The 22,448-nt window shown below is 36.1% G+C and overlaps 1 protein-coding gene across 6 annotated transcripts in view; it reads right to left on the bottom strand.

Moving 5' to 3' along the window:
* The window catches only part of CPLANE1 (ciliogenesis and planar polarity effector complex subunit 1), a 197,196-nt gene that overhangs the window by 94,831 nt on the left and 79,917 nt on the right, over positions 1-22,448 (bottom strand). For all 6 annotated transcript variants that reach the window (XM_073236992.1, XM_073236980.1, XM_073236989.1 and 3 more), the window contains 6 exons: positions 10,494-10,632; positions 9,651-9,760; positions 9,334-9,492; positions 9,114-9,222; positions 7,197-7,497; positions 3,344-4,256 (listed from right to left, as the gene is read on the bottom strand). In XM_073236992.1, the coding sequence (XP_073093093.1) occupies positions 3,344-4,256; positions 7,197-7,497; positions 9,114-9,222; positions 9,334-9,492; positions 9,651-9,760; positions 10,494-10,632 (1,731 nt within the window). The remainder of the gene's footprint in view (positions 1-3,343; positions 4,257-7,196; positions 7,498-9,113; positions 9,223-9,333; positions 9,493-9,650; positions 9,761-10,493; positions 10,633-22,448) is intronic.

The raw sequence follows: 22,448 nt of genomic DNA, 5'->3' as shown, positions 1-22,448 counted from the left end.
CCATCTCTACAGTGTATTTTGGAAGGACTGCTATAGATGGTAGAGTTCCTAAGGTTAGAGGAGTCAATACTTAAAAACTCATTCTAGGAAGACAGCATCACCCTAGTACCAAAACCAAGCAAAGACACCATAAAAAAAGGAAAGTACAGACCAATATCCCTGATGAACATAGATACAAAAACACTCAACAAAATATTAGCTAACCGAATTCAAAAATACATCAACAGGATCACACACTGTGATGATGAAGTGGGACTCATCCCAGGGATGCAAGGATGGTACAACATCTGAAAATTCATCAACATCATCCACCACATCAACAAAAAGGACAAAAACCACATAATCATTTCCATAGATGCTGAAAAAGCATTCGACAAAATTCAACATCTACTCATGATAAAAATTAATAAAATGGGTAAAGAGGGCAAATACCTCAAAATAATAAAGGCCGCATATGACAAACCCAAAGCCAACATCATACTTAACAGCAAGAGGCTGAAAGCCTTTCCTGTAAGATCAGAAACAAGACAAGGATGATCACTCTCTACACTTTTATTCAACATAGTTCTGGAGGTCCAAGCCATGGCAATCAGACAACACAAAGAAATAAAAGGCATCCAGGTTGGTAAGGAAAAAGTCAAAGTGTCACTGTTTGCAGATGACATGACATTGTACATAACAAACCCTAAAGAATCCACTCCAAAACTACTAGATCTAATATCTGAATTCAGCAAGGTTGCGGGATACAAAATTAATACACAGAAATCTGTTGCATTCATATACACTAATGATGAACTAGCAGAAAGAAAAATCAGGAAAATAATTCCATTCACAATTGCATCAAAAAGAATAAAATACCTAGGAATAAACCTAACCAAGGAAGTGAAAGACCTATACTCTGAAAACTACAAGACACTCATGAGAGAAATTAAAGAAGACACCAATAAATGGAAACACTTTCCATGCTCATGGATAGGAAGAATTAATATTGTCAAAATGGCCATCCTGCCTAAAGCAATCTACAGATTCAATGCAATCCCTATCAAAATACCAAAAGCATCTTTAATGAACTAGAGCAAATTGTTGTAAAATTCAAATGCAACCACAAAAGACCCCGAATAACCAATACAGTCCTGAGAAGGAAGAATAAATCTTAGGGGGATTACACTCCCTGATTTCAAGCTCTATTACAAAGCCACAGCAATAAAGATAATTTGGTACTGCCACAAGAGCAGATGCACAGACTAATGGAACAGAATAGAGAGCCCTGATATAAACCCAACCATTTATGGTCAATTAATATATGACAAAGGAGCCATGGACATACAATGGGAAAATGACAGCCTCTTCAACAGCTGGTATTGGCAAAACTGGACAGCTACATGCAAGAGAATAAAACTGGATTATTGTTTAACCCCATACACAAAAGTAATCTTGAAATGGGTCAAAGACATGAATGTAAGTCATGAAACCATAAAACTCTTAGAGGACAACATAGGCAAAAATCTCCTGAATATAAACATGAGCAACTTTTTTCTAAAGCATCTCTTGAGCAAGGGAAACAAAAGCAAAAATGAGCACATGGGACTACATCAAACTAAAAGATTCTGTACAGCAAAGGACACCATCAACAGAACAAAAAGGCATCCTAAGATATGCGAGAATATACTTGCAAAAAATATATCCAACAAGGGGTTAACATCCAAAATATATAAAGAACTCACATGCCTCAACACCCAAAAAGCAAATAATCCGATTAAAAAATGGGCAGAGGATATGAAGAGACAATTCTCCAAAGATGAAATTCAGATGGCCCAACAGGCAGATGAAAAGATGCTCCACATCACTAATCATCAGGGAAATGTAAATAAAAACCACAATGAGATATCGCCTCACATCAGTTAGGATGGCCACTTTAGAAAAGACTAAGAACAACAAATGCTGGCAAGGATGCGGAGAAAGGGGAACGAACCCTCCTACACTGCTGGTGGGAATGTAAGCAAGTTCAACCATTGTGGAAAGTAATATGGAGGTTCCTCAAAAAACTAAAAATAGAAACACCATTTGAACCAGGAATTCCACTCCTAGGAATTTACCCAAAGCATAATTTCTCAGATTCAAAAAGATATATGCACCCCCATGTTTACTGCAGCACTATTTACAATAGCCAAGATATGGAAGCAACCTGAGTGTCCATCAGTAGATGAATGGATAAAGAAGAGGTGGTACATATACACAATGGAATACTATTCAGCCATAAGAAAGAAACAAATCCTATCATTTGCAACAACATGGATGAAGCTGGAGGATATTATGCTCAGTGAAATAAGCCAGGCGGAGAAAGAGAAGTACCAAATGATTTTCCTCATTTGTGGGGTATAACAATGAAGCAAAACTGAAGGAACAAAACATCAACAGACTCACAGACTCCAAGAAGGGACTAGCGGTTACCAAAGGGGAGGAGTGGGAGAGGGTTGGTGGGGAGGGAGGGAGAAGGGGATTGAGGGGTATTATGATTGGCGCAGATGGTGTGTGGGGGATCATGGGGAAGACTAGCACATAGAAGACTAGTAGTGGCTCTGAGGCATGTTACCACACTGATGGACAGTGACCTGCAATGGGGTATGGGGGTATACTTGATAATATGGGTTAATGTAGTAACCACATTGTTTTTTCATGTGAAACCTTCATAAGAGTGTATATCAATAATACCTTAATAAAAACAATAGTAAAGCCTTAAAAAAATAATACCTTAATATAAATATATAAATAAAAACAGAAAAATACTTGCTTTTGCACACATATTCAAAAACCTGTCTACTAGTTGCCTCTGAGTACAGAAAAGAGAAAATAGCTAATAAGCACTGACTTTTCTACTGATAACCATCTGCGTTTGTAGGTTTGGGTTTCCAACCTCTCTGGCCAGAGAGTTTAAAGAAAGATGATCTCTTAATGCATATGATGAGACACCAGTAATGAAAATTGGATAGCTGCCTAGTCCTTCTTTATTTATCACATTTGTAAATGTAGTACCACTTGTAATAGCACTTAAAATTAGCTTTTTCTTTTTTATAAGCACACATAAAACCTGAAAACTTCACAGCCTCTATGAAAATACTTGTACTCTAAATAGTTATTTTTAATAATTAAAGGAACCACTAGAAAAAAATTACGGGATATAGATTATAATCAATGTTGCCATTAATTTAGCCACTTGGCGATTCTTTAATAGATGGGGAAATATAAACAAAGAAAACTATATAGAAACATAGACATATAGACATAAACAGAATTCTAAAGTGTGATTTCTCATTTGTATATAATTAACAATTCAAATACTTACCTTAATAGTGGCATTTTTTGCCTTATATGTTGTGAAATAGGGCTGTTCCAAAAGCCACAATGATGTAAGGACAGCAGCTGTTGAGGTCTTTACACGAATAACAGGACTGTACTCACAGGATGACTCAGTGAGACCAGGATCACAGAGCAGTCTTCTATCAGACCATCTTATCAACCATTCCAGCAGCCTTCTTATACTGCCAAATGTGTTACTTAGTGCTAAAGGAAGATCTTCTTGGGAATTAACATCATTGCACTGAATTGCTTTGAAAATACATCTTTTAGTTTTATTGGACTTAGGAGTCCAGAAAACATGGTTCGACAATTTCTGGATTACCGGTTTCTCTGCTGCATTGTCATACTGCATTCTGTAAATTGACTTTTGTTTTAAACCGAACAATCCACTCTTCCCTTCATTTTTATTGACTTTATTCAAAGGGTTCTCTAAAAAAGAACTGACCCCTTGACTAACCAGTACTGAAGCTGAAAGTGCCTGGCTTTCTGATTTTTCAGAATCATATGACTCAGGAGCAACAACAAAGCAGGAACCAGCCCTAAACACATTCTGGCTTTTGGTTTTGCCCTGACGTTGTTTCAATGTTGTATGTACATCAAAAATTAAAGAATTAAGTTCATGTTCTCTAAGAAGTCCTGAAAAACTGGTTAGAAATGGAATGCCAGGATCCTTGGAACCAAGTAGGTCTCTTTCAAGAATATAACTCAAGAAGAGATCAAGGAATTTAATATATTCATCATCATCACGTTCAAATTCCCAAACACCTATCACAGGAAGTGCATTTTGTATTAACTTTTCATGGTCGTCTTTTCTTTTAGGGTTTTCTTTGTGATTACATGTTTTCTTGTTTTCTTTGGTCTTACCAATCAATGTTAATTCCATGTGATTTGGGACATTCCTACAGCAAAACAAAATTGAAAAAGATAAAGATCATTTCACTTCATGACACTGAAAGCACAAAGGATAAAATGTTGAAGCTGATCCAGACTTAGGAGTGTGCCAATTTGCCAACACAAACAAAAGATGTTCCATGTCATAAATAATATGATGAGAAGAAAGCAAGCACTGTTCAAATTACTCTTAATAGATTTTTTTATGAAGGAATAAAACACTATAATTTTCAAAACCAAATTAAACATCATTTAATCACTAAAACTGATCTTAGAATTGTAAAAATTCTCTCCTATTGATTAAGTCACATTTTTTTTTCAAGTGAAGAGGCTGGACTAAATGATCTTTAAGTGTCCATTAAAGCTGAACAGCTGGAGTCAAAATTACACATACTAACATTAAAAGGAAAATTTTGTGTCAAAAGAGATAAATGTATTCACAGAAATTTCACTATAAAAAATGACTCTGGAAAAAGGTAAGACCCTCTATTAGGTCAGAATTTGAAATATAAAGCCAATAAAAATCACAAGCCACCAATACACGTCTTAGTTCATAATTTTTCTCTCTCCTGTGTCAGCCCCTTTCAGCTTCCCCTGTACAATGTGCAACAAACAGGACTGCCCTCAGGACGCATTACCATACAGAAGATGGGAATTTTTTCTAACCACTTTCCGCTGCTGTTAAACCTTTTGGGCAGGCACATTAACTGCCAACCATAATTACTTTTAAATATGTTTCCTTTCAACATGGGCCTGAGGGCAGAACACAGATCCTTAGTTCCTCAGTAAGAGAAACAAAAGGTTCCTGTGAGGCACCAGGGCTGTAGTTGCCACATCTCTTGTTATTGAAAGCACAATAAGCAGCCGAAAGGGTTTTCCTTTCCAAACACTGAGTGTTTTTTGGTGAAATCAGCACACCATTTATAATATTACTAGATGTGGTTTAAGTAGATGGGATTATTTCACTTAAGCAAGAATATGGCTGATGATAGTTTTTTCGTGTTGAGTAAGATAAACCACATTGCCGATACTGGAACAATAAAGGAAAAAACCTGTGTAAATCAGAATAACACAGGTTTAAAAATGATGAGCAGGGGAAATGATAGCCTCTTCAACAGCTGGTGTTGGCAAAACTGGACAGCTACATGTAAGAGAATGAAACTGGATTACTGTCTAACTCCATACAAAAAAGTAAACTTGAAATGGGTCAAATACCTGAATGTAAGTCATGAAACCATAAAACTCTTAGAAGAAAATATAGGAAAAACTCTCTTGAATATAAACATGAGCAACTTTTTCATGAACATATCTCCTCAGGGAAGGGAAACAAAAGAAAAAATGAACACATGGGACTACATCAAACTAAAAAGCTTCTGTACATCAATAGAACAAAAAGGCATCCTACAGTATGGGAGAATATATTCATACATGACATATCCAACAAGGGGTTGACATCCAAAATATATAAAGAGCTCATGCACCTCAACAAACAAAAAGCAAATATGCCGATTAAAAAATAGACAGAGGATCTGGACAGACACTTCTCCAAAGAAGAAATTCAGATGGCCAACAGGCACATGAGAAGATACTCCACATCACTAATCATTGAGAAATGCAAATTAAAACCACAATGAGATATCACCTCATACCAGTTAGGATGGCCAACATCCAAAAGACAAACAACAAAAAATGCTAATGAGGATGTGGAGAAAGGGGAAACCTACTACACTGCTAGTGGGAATATAAATCAGTTCAACCATTGTGGAAAGCAGTAAGGAGGTTCCTCAAAAAACTCAAAATAGAAATACCATTTGACCCAGGAATTCCATTCCTAGGAATTTACCCTAAGAATACAGGATCCCAGATTCAAAAAGATATATGCACACAGACCCTATGTTTATCACAGCATTATTTACAATAGGCAAGAAATGGAAGCTACCTAAGTATCCATCAGTAGATGAATGGACAAAGAAGATGTGGTACATATACACAATGTAATATTATTTAGCCATAAGAAAAAAACAAGTCCTACCATTTGCAACAACATGGATGGAGCTAGAGGGTATTATGCTCAGTGAAATAAGTCAGGCAGAGAAAGGTAATTACCAAATGATTTCACTCATATGTGGAGTATAAGAACAAAGAAAAAAACTGAAGGAACAAAACAGCAGCAGACTCACAGAACCCAAGAATGGACTAACAGTTACCAAAGGGAAAGGGACTGGGGAGGGTGGTTGGGAAGGGAGGGATAAGAGGGTCAGGGGGCATTAGGATCAGCACACATAATGCACGGGAGGTATGGGGAAGGCAGTATAGCACAGAGAAGACAAGTAGTGAATCTATAGCATCTTACTATGCTGATGGACAGTGACTGTAATGGGGTATGTGGTGGGGACTCGATGATAGGGATAATGTAGTAACCACAATGTTGCTCATGTGAAATATGAGCATAAGATTGTATATCAATGATATCTCAATAATAAATAAATAAATAAATAAAAGTTAAGTAGATGAGATAAAAAAAGATAAGCAAAGGTTTCTCAAAAATTTATGGACAAGTTTCAAAGATGAATATGCAATTTTCTTCCATGGAAACTCTTAAAAATAATAAAGCTAATCCAATAATCCTAAACTATTCAAATCTAAAGACCAAAAGTCTTACAGTGAACCCTAGAATTTTATCCTCTTGTTTACTTTTATACTTTCAGGTGGCAAAATTATTTCATATCTACAAAATATTTTAAATGTATTTTCAAATATACAGTCTCATTTTATACTCCTAATATCCTTGTGAGTAGTGAAGGTAGCACTTATCATTCAAATTATTAATACTAATTGTACAATTAGTGTGGTTGCTGGTACTAGAAATCAGTTTATCATTTGCATGAAAATGTTTAAAGTATTTTTTCCAAAGGAAGTGAATGCTTGCTATTAGATCTCAATTTTACCTCTGATAGGAATGTATCCTATTTTTCTCTTCAACTGACAAAGCTTCAGAGAAGGTATCTGCTGCACCTGCATCACTGTGGACCAGAGAATTCCCCAGTTCTGTGAGTGTGCTCTGGCTCAAACTAGTCCCCAGGGAAAACCTGTCAAAACCTGGAACCTCAGCTGGTTTTTCTTCTTCAATAGGTTCCCATATATTCATCTCAAAAGAACCTATATTTCTCTGCACACGTTTTAGGGCTTTCACTCTCACTTTATGGATAGAATGCATTACAACAGACATCATTTCCTCAGTTTGGGGACCTAAAAAGAAAGACAAAAAGACTTACAATTCATTACAACATTTCAACTCAAGACATGAGGGGATTCAATTCCTGTCTCTCCTAACAACATGACATTAAGGCTTATTTCTACATTCTCACAGATCATGCTTTCTTCGGTGTTTGTTAGAAAGCGATGGTCCTTATTTTAAGGTAAACTAGAGAAGCTATAGAAAGGTCCATTAAAGAAGAATGAAAAGGGCATACGGGACTTCATTAAAAAAGTGTGCTCTCTTGCAACAACATGGATGGAGCTAGAGGGTATTATGCTCAGTGAAATAAGCCAGGCGGAGAAAGACAGATATCAAATGATTTCACTCATCTGTGGAATATAACAAAGAAAAAACTGAAGGAAAAAAACAGCAGCAGACTCACAGAACCCAAGAATGGACTAACAGTTACCAAATGGAAAGGGACTGGGGAGGATGGCTGGGAAGGGAGGGATAAGGAGGAAAATGGGGCATTACGATTAGCACACATAACGTAGGGGAGTGGGGACATGGGGAAGGAGGTATGTACAGAGAAGACAAGTAATGATTCTATAGCATCTTACTATGCTGATGAACAATGACTGTAATGGGGTATGTGGGGGGGATTTGGTAATAGGGGGAGTCTAGTAACCATATGTTGTTCAAGTAACTGTACATTAATGATATCAAAAAAATTTTTTAAAGTGTGCTCTAGAAAATAAAAAGTTAACGAACAATTTAACTATTTCAAAAATCAGAAGGGTAATTAAAAAACAATCATTAATATTTTTTCCATTCCTACAGAATGGTGAATAAAAGAATGTGAGTATAATTTTATCCCAAGAACAAGGACACATTTCTGATTTCAAGCAATGGGAAACAATAAGAAAGAAAGATTTTCAAAGTTGCCTAATGAAAAAATTTTAAACATCATTAATAAACATCATAGGTGTCAAAAATGTCTTAAGGAAAATAAAAATCACAAATATAAATATATTAATGATTAATGTGCAATCACTGGACATAACTAGACTTAAATACCAGATTCTACTTCTAAAAATGAAGGTAATTTGAATTCTTTAAAAATTTCCACAGCATTGTGAAATGTAGTGTCACTGAACTGTACAGTTAAAAATGGTAAATTTTATATTATGTATATTTTACCACAATAAAAAAATTTTCCACAGGGTCATCTTTAATGTATAAGAAAAATCAGAAGCATAAATAACCATAAAGGGAGAATACTAGTTTTCAATAAAAAATCTATATTATACAAAATACTATATGCTAAATTTATATTTTTTACCTTATTTAATTGTTTTCCAATATACATCCATAAAGCAGGTGTTAACATACTCATTTTACAAATAAGAAAATGCAACTCAGAGAGTTTGTGCAACTTGCCTACAGTCACACAATTATTAAGTGACAGAGAATGACAGGAAGCCTCCAAAGCAAGATAACTGGTGCTTCTGTAAAGGGAAGTGCTTCTTCTACCTTCTCATAATCCTATCTCCAAGGAGAGAAGAAATGCATGAAAACATAAGTACTAGAATATAAATACTTTGAAAACAAAATGAGAATCTTCAGCAATTTTTCTATCAGATATCTAAGAAATGACAACTAATACCTTTCACAACACAGTGTCTGAGCCTCTGTTGAAGAGAGTGATATTTTTCTCTTAAAGGAACCCTTATGTCATCAGGATTGGGAAATGCTTTCACAAAAATTTCTGCTACCTTCAGAAAAATTAAAAAATGAGTTTTATGAGCAACAACATTCTTAATTAAAATACAAATCCTTTAAAGTCTGATTCCAATTTAGTTTATTTTCATCTACATTCACATTACCTTTCTGACTGGTGGCAGCTCTCCAATAAGACTCAAAATTAGATCCTGAATAAGTTCTTCAGTATTAGAAAACCGACAGAAGGGTAGCATTCTATAAGCCCATTCCACGGCACTAAGACAGTGTTCAACCACACAAGAATCAAACTCCACTTTCAGGTCCTAAATGGATATTGAAAAAATTCATTTTCTTTTCACTTTACATGAATAGACCAAAATGAATTCAAAAGAGGTTTTGCTACAAACAGTAAAATCTTCTATCAAGTAAAAATTTTCCAAGTAATATTTGTTTATTTTTCTTATTCTTGTGGGGTAAATACCTTTTTCCCCTCCACATTTTCTCTTGCTTTCTGATATTGCCTGCAACTATAGGATAACTTATCACGGATATGCAGCATCCAACACAAAGCACAAAGTTCTCTGAAGCAACCTAGGTCAGGAAAACAAATTTGAAAGAAGACTGTTGAGTATGTACATTTATAACAATTTATCTCTGCCTGTTATTTTTTTTCAAAATAAATATTTTATTTTGTTGATTAGATGTTTAACATCAACACCTTATATAAAGGTCAGAAAGATCCTTTCAGAATTTTTATGTATATTATTCTGGAACATTTCATGCATGTCAGTTGCATTAAAACATTGAAAACATTTTTATAGAGTACATAACATATTCTATTTATGAGTAGTTTACTTGCTTTAAAATTCATAGTATAATAGATATTTATCAAATCCAAATACACATAGTTCTACTTAATACTGTATAGTTAATTTATTTGGAAAAACATCTATTGATAGGCATTTAAGTTTAAAATTTTTCAATACTACAAATATAACTTCCAATATTAAATAATTTTTTATTAAATGTTTACGTTTACACATTTGAGTACAAGTACACAAGTACTCAGGGAAAACAGTGTAGCACAGAGAAGGCAAATAGTGTACAAGTACACAAAGACATATAAAATCATACCATGTATACTGTTTTGCAACTGGCTTTTTTTTCATCTTACATATCTTTCCATGGTGGTAACATACACATAATGTCTTTTCACTGCCAATAAAGTGTTCCAGTGTATGGAAACTTACCCAAATCAAATGTAAAATGTATCGTTTTAATATTTAGACATTATTTCTAAGCGAGCAGTTCATTTGGGACAAACCTATTGCTTTAATGGAAACTTCATCAAGCTTGCGGTCTGCAGTGGCTCCAGCTCCAAAGAATGCTACACGTCCTCTACAATAACTAAGTAATGACTCAGGGAAAGGACTCAATGAAGGAAGGGACCCTTTCATTCGAATCTGAAAGTAAAGAATGATAGATGATGTTAATTATCAGTCATATGAATAAAGCAGCATATGAATAAAGGTGGTAGGTAAGATAAACCACACAGAATGGAAAAAATACAGCATGGTTGCTATAATATTAAGAAAATATCCCTGAAATTGGTTGTACTTTCAGAAACTTAGTTCACAAAATTAAATCAAGAAATTCACTAGGCAAGACCTCTAAAGAGAAAAAAAAATTCTACCGAATTACCATTTTTTTGTCACTCAGCATAAAAAGAATTTCAATGCAATTTATCCTGACTTTACCCAAAGGCAATGTAAAGAAAATAAATACACTTAAGTATCTGACTCTCATCCAAAGTAAATCTCTGTGCAGTACATAAAAGCAAACACAAAAAAGGTATATCTAGATATATAACTTTTAAAAACTTAACCTGTGACAGAATAGAAAGTCATCATCTGACAATGCATAATAATAACTAGCAAGGATCATCAATAAATGCTAAATTAGGGGAAAAGTTCATGACTTGATGAAAAACATGATACTGGGTGGGACATAACCCAAATTCATTGGTCTCACCATCACTAGAAGTGAGGTTAAAGAGACCTGGGTGCCACATGATCTAATAAAACAAGGCAGTATGTAACACCACTTACGAAGGATTCATTTCTAAGAAAACTGGAACCTGAATATAATCAAGCCTCTATACCTCAAAGAGTACAGATTACCAGGTTTTTAATAATTTTTAAGGTATTATTGATACACACTCTTATGAAGGTTTCACATGAAAAAACAATGTGGTTACTACATTTACTCATATTATCAAGTCCCCACCCATACCCCATTGCAGTCACTGTCTATCAGAGTAGTAAGATGCCACAGATTCACTATTTGTCTTCTCTGTGCTACACTGTTTACCTGAGACCCCTCATACCATGGGTACTAAACATAATATCCCTCAATTCCCATCTCCTTCCATCCCGCCCTGCCCTCCCACACCCCTACCCTTTGGCAACCGCTAGTCCCATTGTGAGGTCTGTGAGTCTGCTGCTATTTTGTTCATTCAGTTTTCCTTCGTTGTTATACTCCACAAATGAGGGAAACCATTTGGCACTTCTCTTTCCCCACGTGGCTTATTTCACTGAGCATAATATCCTCCAGCACCATCCATGTTGTTGCAAATGGTAGGATTTGTTTGTTTCTTACGGCTGAATAGTATTCCATTGTGTATATGTTCCATCATTTCTTTATACATTCATCTACTGATGGAAAACTCAGGTTGCTTTCATGCCTTGGCTATTGTAAATAGTGCTGCGATAAACACAGGGGTGAACATGTCTTCTTAAATCTGAGAAATTATATGCTTTGGGTAAATTCCTAGGAATATAATACCCGGATCAAATAGCATTTCTATTTCTGGTTTTTTGAGGAAACTCCGTGTTGCTTTCCACACTGGTTAAACTAGCTTCATTCCCACGAGTAGTGTAGGGGGGTACCCACTTGTCCACATCCTTGCCAGCATTTGTTGTTCTGAGTCTTTTCAATGCTGGCAAGCCTTACTGGTGTGAGGTGATATCTCAGGTGGTTTTAATTTGCATTCCTGATGATTAATGATGTGGAGCATCTTTTCATGTGTCTGTTGGGTCATCTGAATTTCTTCTTTGGACAATTGACTGTTCATATCCTCCACCCATTTTTTAATGAGGTTACTTGCTTTTTGGGCTTTGAGGCATGAGTTCTGTATATATTTTGGATGATAACCCCTTGTCAGATATGTCATACACAAATATATTCTGCCATACTGTAGGATGCCTTTTTGTTCTGTTGATGGTGTCCTTTGCTGTACAGAGGTTTTTAGTTTGATGTAGTCCCATGTGTTCATTTTTCCTTTTCTTTCGCTGGCTTGAGGAGATGAGTTCAGGAAGAAGTTGCTCATATGTATATTCAGGAGATTTTTGCCTATATTGCCTTCTAAGAGTTTTATGGTTTCATGACTTACATTCAGGTCTTTAACCCATTTCGACTTAACTTTTGTGTATGGGGTTAAACAATAATACAGTTTCATTCTCTTGCATGTAGCTGTCTAGTTTTGCCAGCACAAGTTGTTGAAGAGACCGTCATTTCCCCATTGTATGTCCATGGCTCCTTTATCATATATTAATTGAACATATAGGCTTGGGTCTATATCTGGGCTCTCTAGTGTGTTCCATTGCTCTGTGGGTTTCTTCTTGTACCAGTCCCAAATTGTCTTGATTACTGTGGCTTTCTGGTAGAGTTTGAAGTGGGGAGTGTAATCCCCCAAGCTTTATTATTCCACTTTTTGGAAAACTTTAAGGAGGATGGGTATTACGTCTTCACTAAATGTTTGATAAAATACAGCAGTGAAGCCACCTGGTCCAGGAGTTTTGTTCGTAGGTAGTTTTTTTATTACCAATTCAATTTTGCTGCTGGTAGTTGGTCTGCTAAGATTTTCTGTTTCTTTCTGGGTCAGCCTTAGAAGGTTGTATTTTTCTAGAAAGTTGTCCATTTCTTCTAGGTTATCCACTTTCTTAGCATACACTGTTTAATAGTATTCTCTAATAATTTTTTGCATTTCTTTGGTGTCCGTAGTGATTTTTCCTTTCTCACTTCTGACTCTGTTTATGTGTGTAGACTGTCTATTCATGATAAGTCTGGCTAGGGGTTTCCCTATTTTGTTTATTTTCCTGAAGAAACAGCTCTTAATTTCATGGATTATTTCTATTGTTTTATTCTTCTCAATTTTATTTATTTATGCTCTAATCTTTATTATGTGCCTCCTTCTACAGACTTTGGGCATCATTTGTTCTTCTTTTTCTAGTTTCTTTAATTTTGAGTTTAGACTATTCATTTGGGACTGTTCTTCTTTCCGGAGGAAGGCCTGTATTGCAATACACGGTCCTCTTAGCACGGCCTTCACTGTGTCCCACAGATTTTGCAGTGTTGAATTATTTTTGTCATTTGTCTCCATATATTGCTTGATCTCTTTTTTATTTGGCAATTGATCCATTGGTTTTTTAGAAGCATGTGTGAAGCCTCCATGTGTTTGTGAGCCTTTTTGTTTTCTTTGTAGAATTTATTTCTAGTTTCATACCATTGTGGTCTGAAAAACTGGTTGGTACAGCCTGAATATTTTGAATATACTGACACTGTTCGTAGCCTAGTACATGATCGATTCTTGAAAAAGTTCCATGTACACTTGAGAAGAATGTATATTCTGCTCTTTTGAGTGTAGAGTTCTGTATATGTCTGTTAGGTACATGTGTTCTAATGTACTGTTCAGTTCCTCTGTGTCCTTACTTATTTTATGTCTAGTTGATCTGAACTTTGGCGTGAGTAGAGTGTTGAAGTCTCCTAGAATGAATGCATTGCATTCTATTTCCCCTTTTGATGCTGTTAGTATTTGTTTCACGTATGTAGGTGCTCCTGTGTTGGGTGCATAGATATTTATAATGCTTACATCTTATTTTTAGTATGACCCCTTTATCAATACATAATGTTTATCATTACATAATGTTCTTCTTTGCCTCTTGTGACTTTCTTTGTTTTGAAGTCTATTTGGTCTGATAAAAATACTCCATGCAACTCCTGCTTTTCTCTCTCTATTTGTTGCATGAAATATCTTTTTCCATACCATCACTTTTAGTATTCATTTTTTTATTTTGATATCATTAAAGTACAATTACTTGGACAACATTATAGTTACTAGAACCCCCATTATCAAGTCCCCCCACATACCCAATTATAGTCACTGTCCATCAGCATAGTAAGATGCTATAGAATCATTACTTGTCTTCTCTGTATAAACTGCCTTTCCCGTGTCCCTCCCCCCTACATTATGTGTGCTAATCATAATGCCCCATTTTGCCCCTTATCCCCCCTTCCCACACACCTTCCCCAGTCCCTTTCCCTTTGGTAACTGTAAGTCCATTCTTGGGTTCTGTGAGTCTGTTGCTGTTTTGTTCCTTCAGTTTTTTCTTTGCTCTTCTACTCCACAGATAAGTGAAATCATTTGATACTTGTCTTTCTCTGCCTGTATCATTTCACTGAGCATAATACCCTGTAGCTCCATCAATGTTGTTTCAAAGGTAGGATTTGTTTTCTTCTTATGGCTGAATAGTATTCCATAGTGGATATGTACCACATCATCTTTCTACTGATGGACACTTCATCTACTGATGGACACTTAGGTTGCTTCCATTTCTTGGCTATTGTAAATAGTGCTGTGATAAACCTAGGAGTGCATTTGTCTTTTTCAGACTGGGCTGCTGCATTCTTAGAGTAAATTCCTGGAGTGGACATGCTGGGTCAAATGGTATTTCTATTTTGGGTTTTTTGAGGAAACTCCATACAGCTTCCCACAAAGGTTGAACTAGTTTACATTCCCACCAGCAGTGTAGAAGGATTCCCCTTTCTCCAAATCTTCGCCAACACTTGCTGTTGTTTGTCTTTTGGATGTTGGCCATTCTAAATGGGGTGAGGTGATATATCATTGTGTTTTTAATTTAAATTTCTCTGATGACAAGTGATATGGAGCATCTTTTCATGTGCTTGCTGGCCATTTAAATTTCTTCTTTGGAGAACTCTCTGTTCAGCTCCTCTGCCCATTTTTTAATTAGCTTATTTGCTTTTTGTTTGTTGAGGTGCATGAGCTCTTTATATAATTTGGATGTCAAACCCTTATCAGACATATCATTTATGAATATATTCTCCCATACTATACGATGTCTTTTTGTTCTACTGATGGTATCCTTTGCTGTACAGAACTTTTCACTTTGATACAGAACCACTTGTTCATTTTTGCCTTTGTTTCCTGTGGCCAGGGAGATATGTTCATGAAGAAGTTGCTGATGTTTATGTCCAAGAGATTTTTGCCTATTTTTTGTTCTAAGAGTTTTATGGTTTCATAACTTACATGCAGGTCTTTGATCCATTTTGAGTTTACTTTTGTGTACGGGGTTAGACAATAATCCAGTTTCATTCTTTTACATATAGCTGTCCAGCTTTGCCAACACCAGCTGTTGAAGAGGCTGTCATTTCCCAATTATATATTCATGGCTACTTTATCATATATTAATTGACCATATATCTTTGTGTTTATATCTGGACTCTCTATTCTATTCCACTGGTCTATGGGTCTGTTCTTGTGCTGTACCAAATTGTCTTGATTACTGTGGCTTTGTAGAAGAGCTTGAAGTCAGGGAGCGTAATTAACCCTGCTTAATTTTTCCTTCTCAGGATTGCTTTGCACATTCAGGGTCTTTTGTCATTCCATACAAATTTTAGAACAATTTGCTCTAGTTCATTGAAGAATGCTGTAGGTATTTTGATAGAGATTGCATTGAATCTGTAGGTTGCTTTAGGCAGGATGGCCATTTGGACAATATTAATTCTTCCTAGCTAAGAGCATAGGATGAATTCCATTTATTAGTGCCCTCTTTAATTTCTCATGAGTGTCCCGTAGTTTGCAGGGTATTGGTCTTTCACTTCCTGCTTAGGTTTATTCCTAAGTATTTTATTCTTTTTGAGGCAATTGTGAATGGAATTGTTTTCCTGATTTCTCATTCTGCTACATCATCATTAGTTTATAGGAATGCGACAGATGTCTGTGTATTAATTTTGTAACCCACAACCTTGCTGAATTCAGATATTAGATCTAGTAGTTTTGGAGTAGATTCTTTGGGTTTGGTATGTACAATATTATGTCATCTGCAAACAGGGACAGTTTGACTTCTTCCTTGCCTATCTGAAAGCTTTTATCTCCTTGTTTTGTCTTATTGCTGTGGCTAGGACCTCCAGAACTATGTTGAATAAAAGTAGGGAGATTAGGCATCCCTGTCCTGTTCCCTTTCTTAGAGGAAAAGCTTTCAGCTTCTCACTGTTAAGTATAATGTTGGCCGTGGGTTTGTCATATATGGTGTTTAATATGCTGAGGTATTTGCCATCTATACTAATTTTGTTGAGAGTTTCTATCATGAATGGAAGTTGAATTTTGTCAAATGCTTTTTCAGCATCTATGTAGATGATCATGTGGCTTTTGTCCTTCTTTTTGTGGATGTAGTGGATGATATTGATGGATATTTAAATTTTGTACCATCCTTGCATCCCTGGGATGAATCCCACATGATCATGATGGATGACCTTTTTGATGTATTTTTTAATTTGGTTTGCTAATATTTTGTTGAGTATATTTGTATCTATGTTCATCAGGGATACTGGTCTGTAATTTTCGTTTTTTGTGGTGACTTTGCCTGGTTTTGTTATTAGAGTGATGCTAGCCTCATAGAATGAGTTTGGGAGTATTCCCTCCTTTTCTACTTTATGCAAAACTTTAAGGAGGATGGGTATTAGGTCTTCACTAAATGTTTGATAAAATTCAGCAGTGAAGCCATCTGGTTCAGGAGTTTTGTTCTTAGGTAGGTTTTTGATTACCTGTTAAATTTCTTTCCTGGTAAATGGTCTATTCAGATTTTCTGTTTCTTTCTGGGTCAGCCTTGGAAAGTTGTGTTTTTCTAGAAAGTTGTCCATTTCTTCTAGGTAATCCAGTTTCTTATTAAATAAATTTTCATAGTATTTTCTAATAATTCTTTGTATTTCTGTGGTGTCTGTAGTGATTTTTCCTTTCTCATTTCTGATTCTGTTTATGTGTGCAGACTCTCTTTTTTTCTTGATAAGTCTGGATAGGGGTTTATCTATTTTATTTTCTCAAAGAACCAGCAGCTGCTTTCATTTGTTCTTTCTATTGTTTTATTTATCTCAATGTTACTTATTTCTGCTGTAATCTATACTATGTCCCTACTTTACTGAATTTTGGCCTCATTTGTTCTTCCCCTTCTAGTTTCATTAATTCTGATATTAGATTGTTCATTTGGGATTATCCTTCTTTCCTGAGGTAGGCCTGTATTGCAATATATTTCCCTCTTAGCACCACCTTTGCTGCATCCCACAGATTTTGTGTTGTTTAATTATCATTGTCATTTGTCTCCATATATTACTTGACTTCTGTTTTTATTTGGTCATTGACCCATTGATTATTTAGGAGCATGTTATTAAGCCTGCATGTGTTTGTGGCTTCTTCATTTTCTTTGTGTAATTTATTTCTAGTTTTAGACCTTTGTGATCTGAGAAACTGGTTGTTACAATTTCAATCTTTTAGAATTTACTGAGGTTCTTTTTGTGATGTAGTATATATTCTATACTTGAAAATGTTCCATGTGCACTAGAGAAGAATGTGTATCCTGTTGCTTTTGGATGGACTGTTCTGTAGATGTCCGTTAGGTCCATCTTTTCTAATAGGTTGTTCAGTCTCTCTTTACTTATTTTCTGTCTGTTTGATCTGTCCTTTCGAGTGAGAGGTGTGTTGAAGATTCCTAAAATGAATGCATTACATTCTATTTCCCCCTCTAACTCTGTCTGTACTTGTTACACATATGTAGGTGATCCGCTGCTGGGTGCATAGATATTTGTAACAGTTATATCCTCTTGTTGGACTGACCCCTTTATCATTTTGTCTGATACAAGTACTGCAACTCCTGTTTTCTTCTCTCTGTTAGTTGCATGAAATTTCTGTTTAAATTCCTTTACTTTCAGTCTGTGTATGTCTTTGGGTTTGAAGTGAGTCTCTTGTAGGCACGATATAGATGGGTCTTGTTTTTTATCCATTCAGTGACTCAATGTCTTTTGTGTGTGTGTGTGTGAGGGCATCTCTCATATTTATTGATCAAATGGTTGTTAACCACAATAAAATTCTGTATAGGGGAGTCAATGCTCAATGCACAATCATTAATCCATCTCAAGCCTAATTCTCATCAGTCTCCAATCTTCTGAAGCATAACGAACAAATTCTTACATGGTGAACAAATTCTTACATAGTGAATAAGTTCTTACATGGTGAACAGTACAAGGGCAGTCATCACAGAAACTTTCGGTTTTGATCACACATTATGAACTATAAACAATCAGGTCAAATATGAATAATCGTTTGATTTTTATACTTGATTTATATGTGGATTCCACATTTCTCCCTTCACTACTATTATTATTTTTATTTTTAATAAAATGCTGAAGTGGTAGGTAGATGCAAGATAAAGGTAGAAAACATAGCTTAGTGTTGTAAGAGAGCAACTGTAGATGATCAGGTGTGTGCCTGTAGACTATGTGTTAATCCGAGCTACACAAGGGCAATAAAACATCCACAGATGCAGATTTTCTCAAGACACGGGGGGTGAGGTTCTAACGTCACCACTGTCAATCCCCAATGTCTCTCCTGATGGCCCCCCTGTGACTGTGCATGTCTTAGGTTGTTCCTCCCTTGAGGAATCTTACCCGTCTCTGGCTAACCAGTCATATTCCGGGGCCATACAGGGAGACGTAAACTTGGTAACTGAGAGAGAAGCCATATTGTTTGAAAAGGTTAGTTTTTTACTTCTTTTCAGATTTATGCCCTGTGGCTTCTATGCCAGCATTTGTCTTGAGGTATCTTTACCACTTGGAGGAATTATGACACTCGGTAAATTGAATATGAGGCACGAATACTATTTAAGGGTTGTAATTAGGAAGGAAGAAGAAAAGCTATAGAGGTAGCGGATGGAAGAAAACATGGGAGGATTGATTATTTCTTTGACATATCTTCTTGTAGAGTAACTTAAGCATGTATAGGTTTTAAACTACTAACTAAATTGCGCACACATATTAACATAATAGGAATACAGTTCATAAACAAGGCAGATCTATAATTACCAGCCATCTCCAGTGAAGCCAAGAAAACCAGTTAGACACCCTAGGCAATTGTGAAAATTTGTCTATGATATGATGGATATTGTCCAACTGTACTTGAACAGTCTGAGAGAAATCAGACAAATTAAAGCAACCCATTTCGGGGAACTGTTCACATCCCATATGTTCTTTTAACTGTAGACAGTCTGTAGTCGTAAGATTTTGGAGCGCTACAACTTGCACTTCTCCTAATTCTTGATTGAGTTCCAACAGTATAGCTCCAGTCAAATTTGTTGTTTTACTGTATGCACAGGCCAGCTTAGATATCTCCTTCTTCATTCCAATGGCAAGTCCAGGAAATGGTGGGATGGATGCAGCTACAACTGCAGCATCGCCTGGATCTTGGTGGAGGTTTTTTGATGATCATCTTCTGGTATGAGTCTTCCAGAGAGTGCTGATGTTGGAAGTTGTTCTTCATATCGTATCTGAGTTCAATTTCTGGGTAGCCAAATTAGGCTTTGATCTTCTATATAAAAACAAACAGACCCTTTGCCCACACTTTGATATGCCCTTTATACCATTGTGTAGAAGTCATTGGAGGTCACCACACAGGAACTGCTTTTTTTTTTAATTGAGAAAGGAATATTATCAGAAAAGTGTACCTCCATAGCCGATCATCTGACACCCTTTAAGTGATCAAAATTAAGGATATTTAAAGCATGCGTTAATCTTTGATTTACCATTAGTTTTATCATATCAAGGAATAATCCGCCTTATCTTTCTTTCTGTTTCTTTTTTTTTTAATCTTTAATTTACACTTACATGAAGAATATTATGTTCACTAGGCTCTCCCCTATACCAGATCTCCCCTATAAAACACATTACAGTCACTGTCCATTAGCATAGAAAATGTCATAGAATCACTACTTGTCTTCTGTGTTGTACAGCCCTCCCATTTCTCCCTCCCCCCCATGCATGCTAATCTTAATACCCCTTTTCTTCTTCCCCCCCTTATCCCTCCCTGCCCACCCATCCTCCCCAGTCCCTTTCCCTTTGGTACCTGTTAGTCCATTTATGGGTTCTGTAATTCCGTTGCTGTTTTGTTCCTTCACTTTTTCCTTTGTTCTTATACTCCTCAGATGAGTGAAATCATTTGGTATTTCTCTTTCTCCGCTTGGCTTATTTCACTGAGCATAATACCCTCCAGCTCCATCCATGCTGCTAAAAATGGTAGGATTTTCCCTTTTCTTATGGCTGAGTAGTATTGCATTGTGTATATGTACCACATCTTCGTTATCCAGTTATCTACCGACAGAAATTTAGCTTGCATCCAATTCTTGGCTACTGTAAATAGTGCTGCGATAAACATAGGGGTGCATCTGTCTTTCTCAAACTTGATTGCTGCGTTCTTAGGGTAAATGCCTAGGAGTGGAATTCCTGGGTCAAATAGTAGGTCTGTTTTAAGCATTTTGATGAACCTCCATACTGCTTTCCACAATGGTTGAACTAATTTACATTCCCACCAGCAGTGTAGGAGGGTTCCCCTTTCTCCACAGCCTCGCCAACATTTGTTGTTGTTTGTCTTTTGGATGGCAGCCATCCTTACTGGTGTGAGGTGATACCTCATTGTAGTTTTAATTTGCATTTCTCTGATAATTAGCGATGTGGAGCATCTTTTCATGTGTCTGTTGGCCATCTGTATTTCTTTTTTGGAGAACTGTACAGATCCTCTGCCCATTTTTTAATTGGATTATTTATTTATTGTTTCTTAAGGCGTGTGAGCTCTTTATATATTTGGACGTCAAGCCTTTATTGGATCTGGCATTTATGAATATTTTCTCCCATACTGAAGGGTTCCTTTTTGTTCTATTGATGGTGTCTTTTGCTGTACAGAAGCTTTTCAGCTTAATAGAGTCCCACTTGTTCATTTTTGCTGTTGTTTTCCTTGCCCGAGGAGATATGTTCAATAAGAGGTCACTCATATTTATGTCTCAAAGGTTTTTGCCTATGTTTTCTTCTAAGAGTTTTATGGTTTCATGACTTACATTCACGTCTTTGACCCATTTTGAATTTACTTTTCTGTATGGGGTTAGACAATGGTCCAGTTCTTTCTCCTACATGTAGCTGTCCAGTTTTGCCAGCACCACCTGTTGAAGAGACTGTCATTTAGCCATTGTATGTCCATGGCTCCTTTATTAAATATTAATTGACCATATATGTTTGGGTTAATGTTTGGAGTCTCTAATCTGTTCCACTGGTCTGTGGCTCTGTTCTTGTGCCAGTACCAAATTATCTTGACTACTATGGCTTTGTAGTAGAGCTTTCAGTTGGGGAGTGAGATCCCCCCTACTTTATTCTTCTTTCTCAGGATTGCTTCAGCTATTCGGGGTCTTTGGTGTTTCCATATGAATTTTTGAATTATTTGCTCCAGTTTATTGAAGAATCTTGCTGGTAATTGGAGAGGGATTGCATCAAATCTGTATATTGCTTTCGGCAGGATGGCCATTTTGATGATATTAATAATTCCTAGCCATGAGCATGTGATGAGTTTCCATTTGTTAGTGTCCCCTTTAATTTCTCTTAAGAGTCACTTGTAGTTTTCAGGGTATAGGTCTTTCACTTCTCAGGTTAGGTTTATTCCTGGGTATTTTATTCTTTTTGATGCAATTGTGAATAGAATTGTTTTCCTGATTTCTCTTTCTATTGGTTCATTGCTAGTGTATAGGAAAGCTACAGATTTCTGTGTATTAATTTTGTATCCTACAACTTTGCTGAATTCCAATGTCAGTTTTAGTAGTTCTGGAGTGGAGTCTTTAGGGTTTTTTATGTACAATATCATATCATCTGCAAATAGTGACATTTTAACTTTTTCTTTACCAATCTGGATTCCTTGTATTTCTTTGTTTTGTCTGATTGCTGTGGCTGGGACCTCCGGTACTATTTTAAATAAGAGTGGGGAAAGTGGGCATCCCTGTCTAGTTCCCAATCTCAGAGGAAATGCTTTCAGCTTTTCGCTGTTCAGTATAACATTGGCTGTGGGTTTATCATATATGGCCTTTATTATGTTGAGGTACTTGCCCTCTATTCCCATTTT

This window comes from Manis javanica, chromosome 1 (genome assembly GCF_040802235.1).
Source record: "Manis javanica isolate MJ-LG chromosome 1, MJ_LKY, whole genome shotgun sequence".
Taxonomy (NCBI): Eukaryota; Metazoa; Chordata; class Mammalia; order Pholidota; family Manidae; genus Manis; species Manis javanica.
This window is presented reverse-complemented; position numbering and strand designations above follow the sequence as displayed.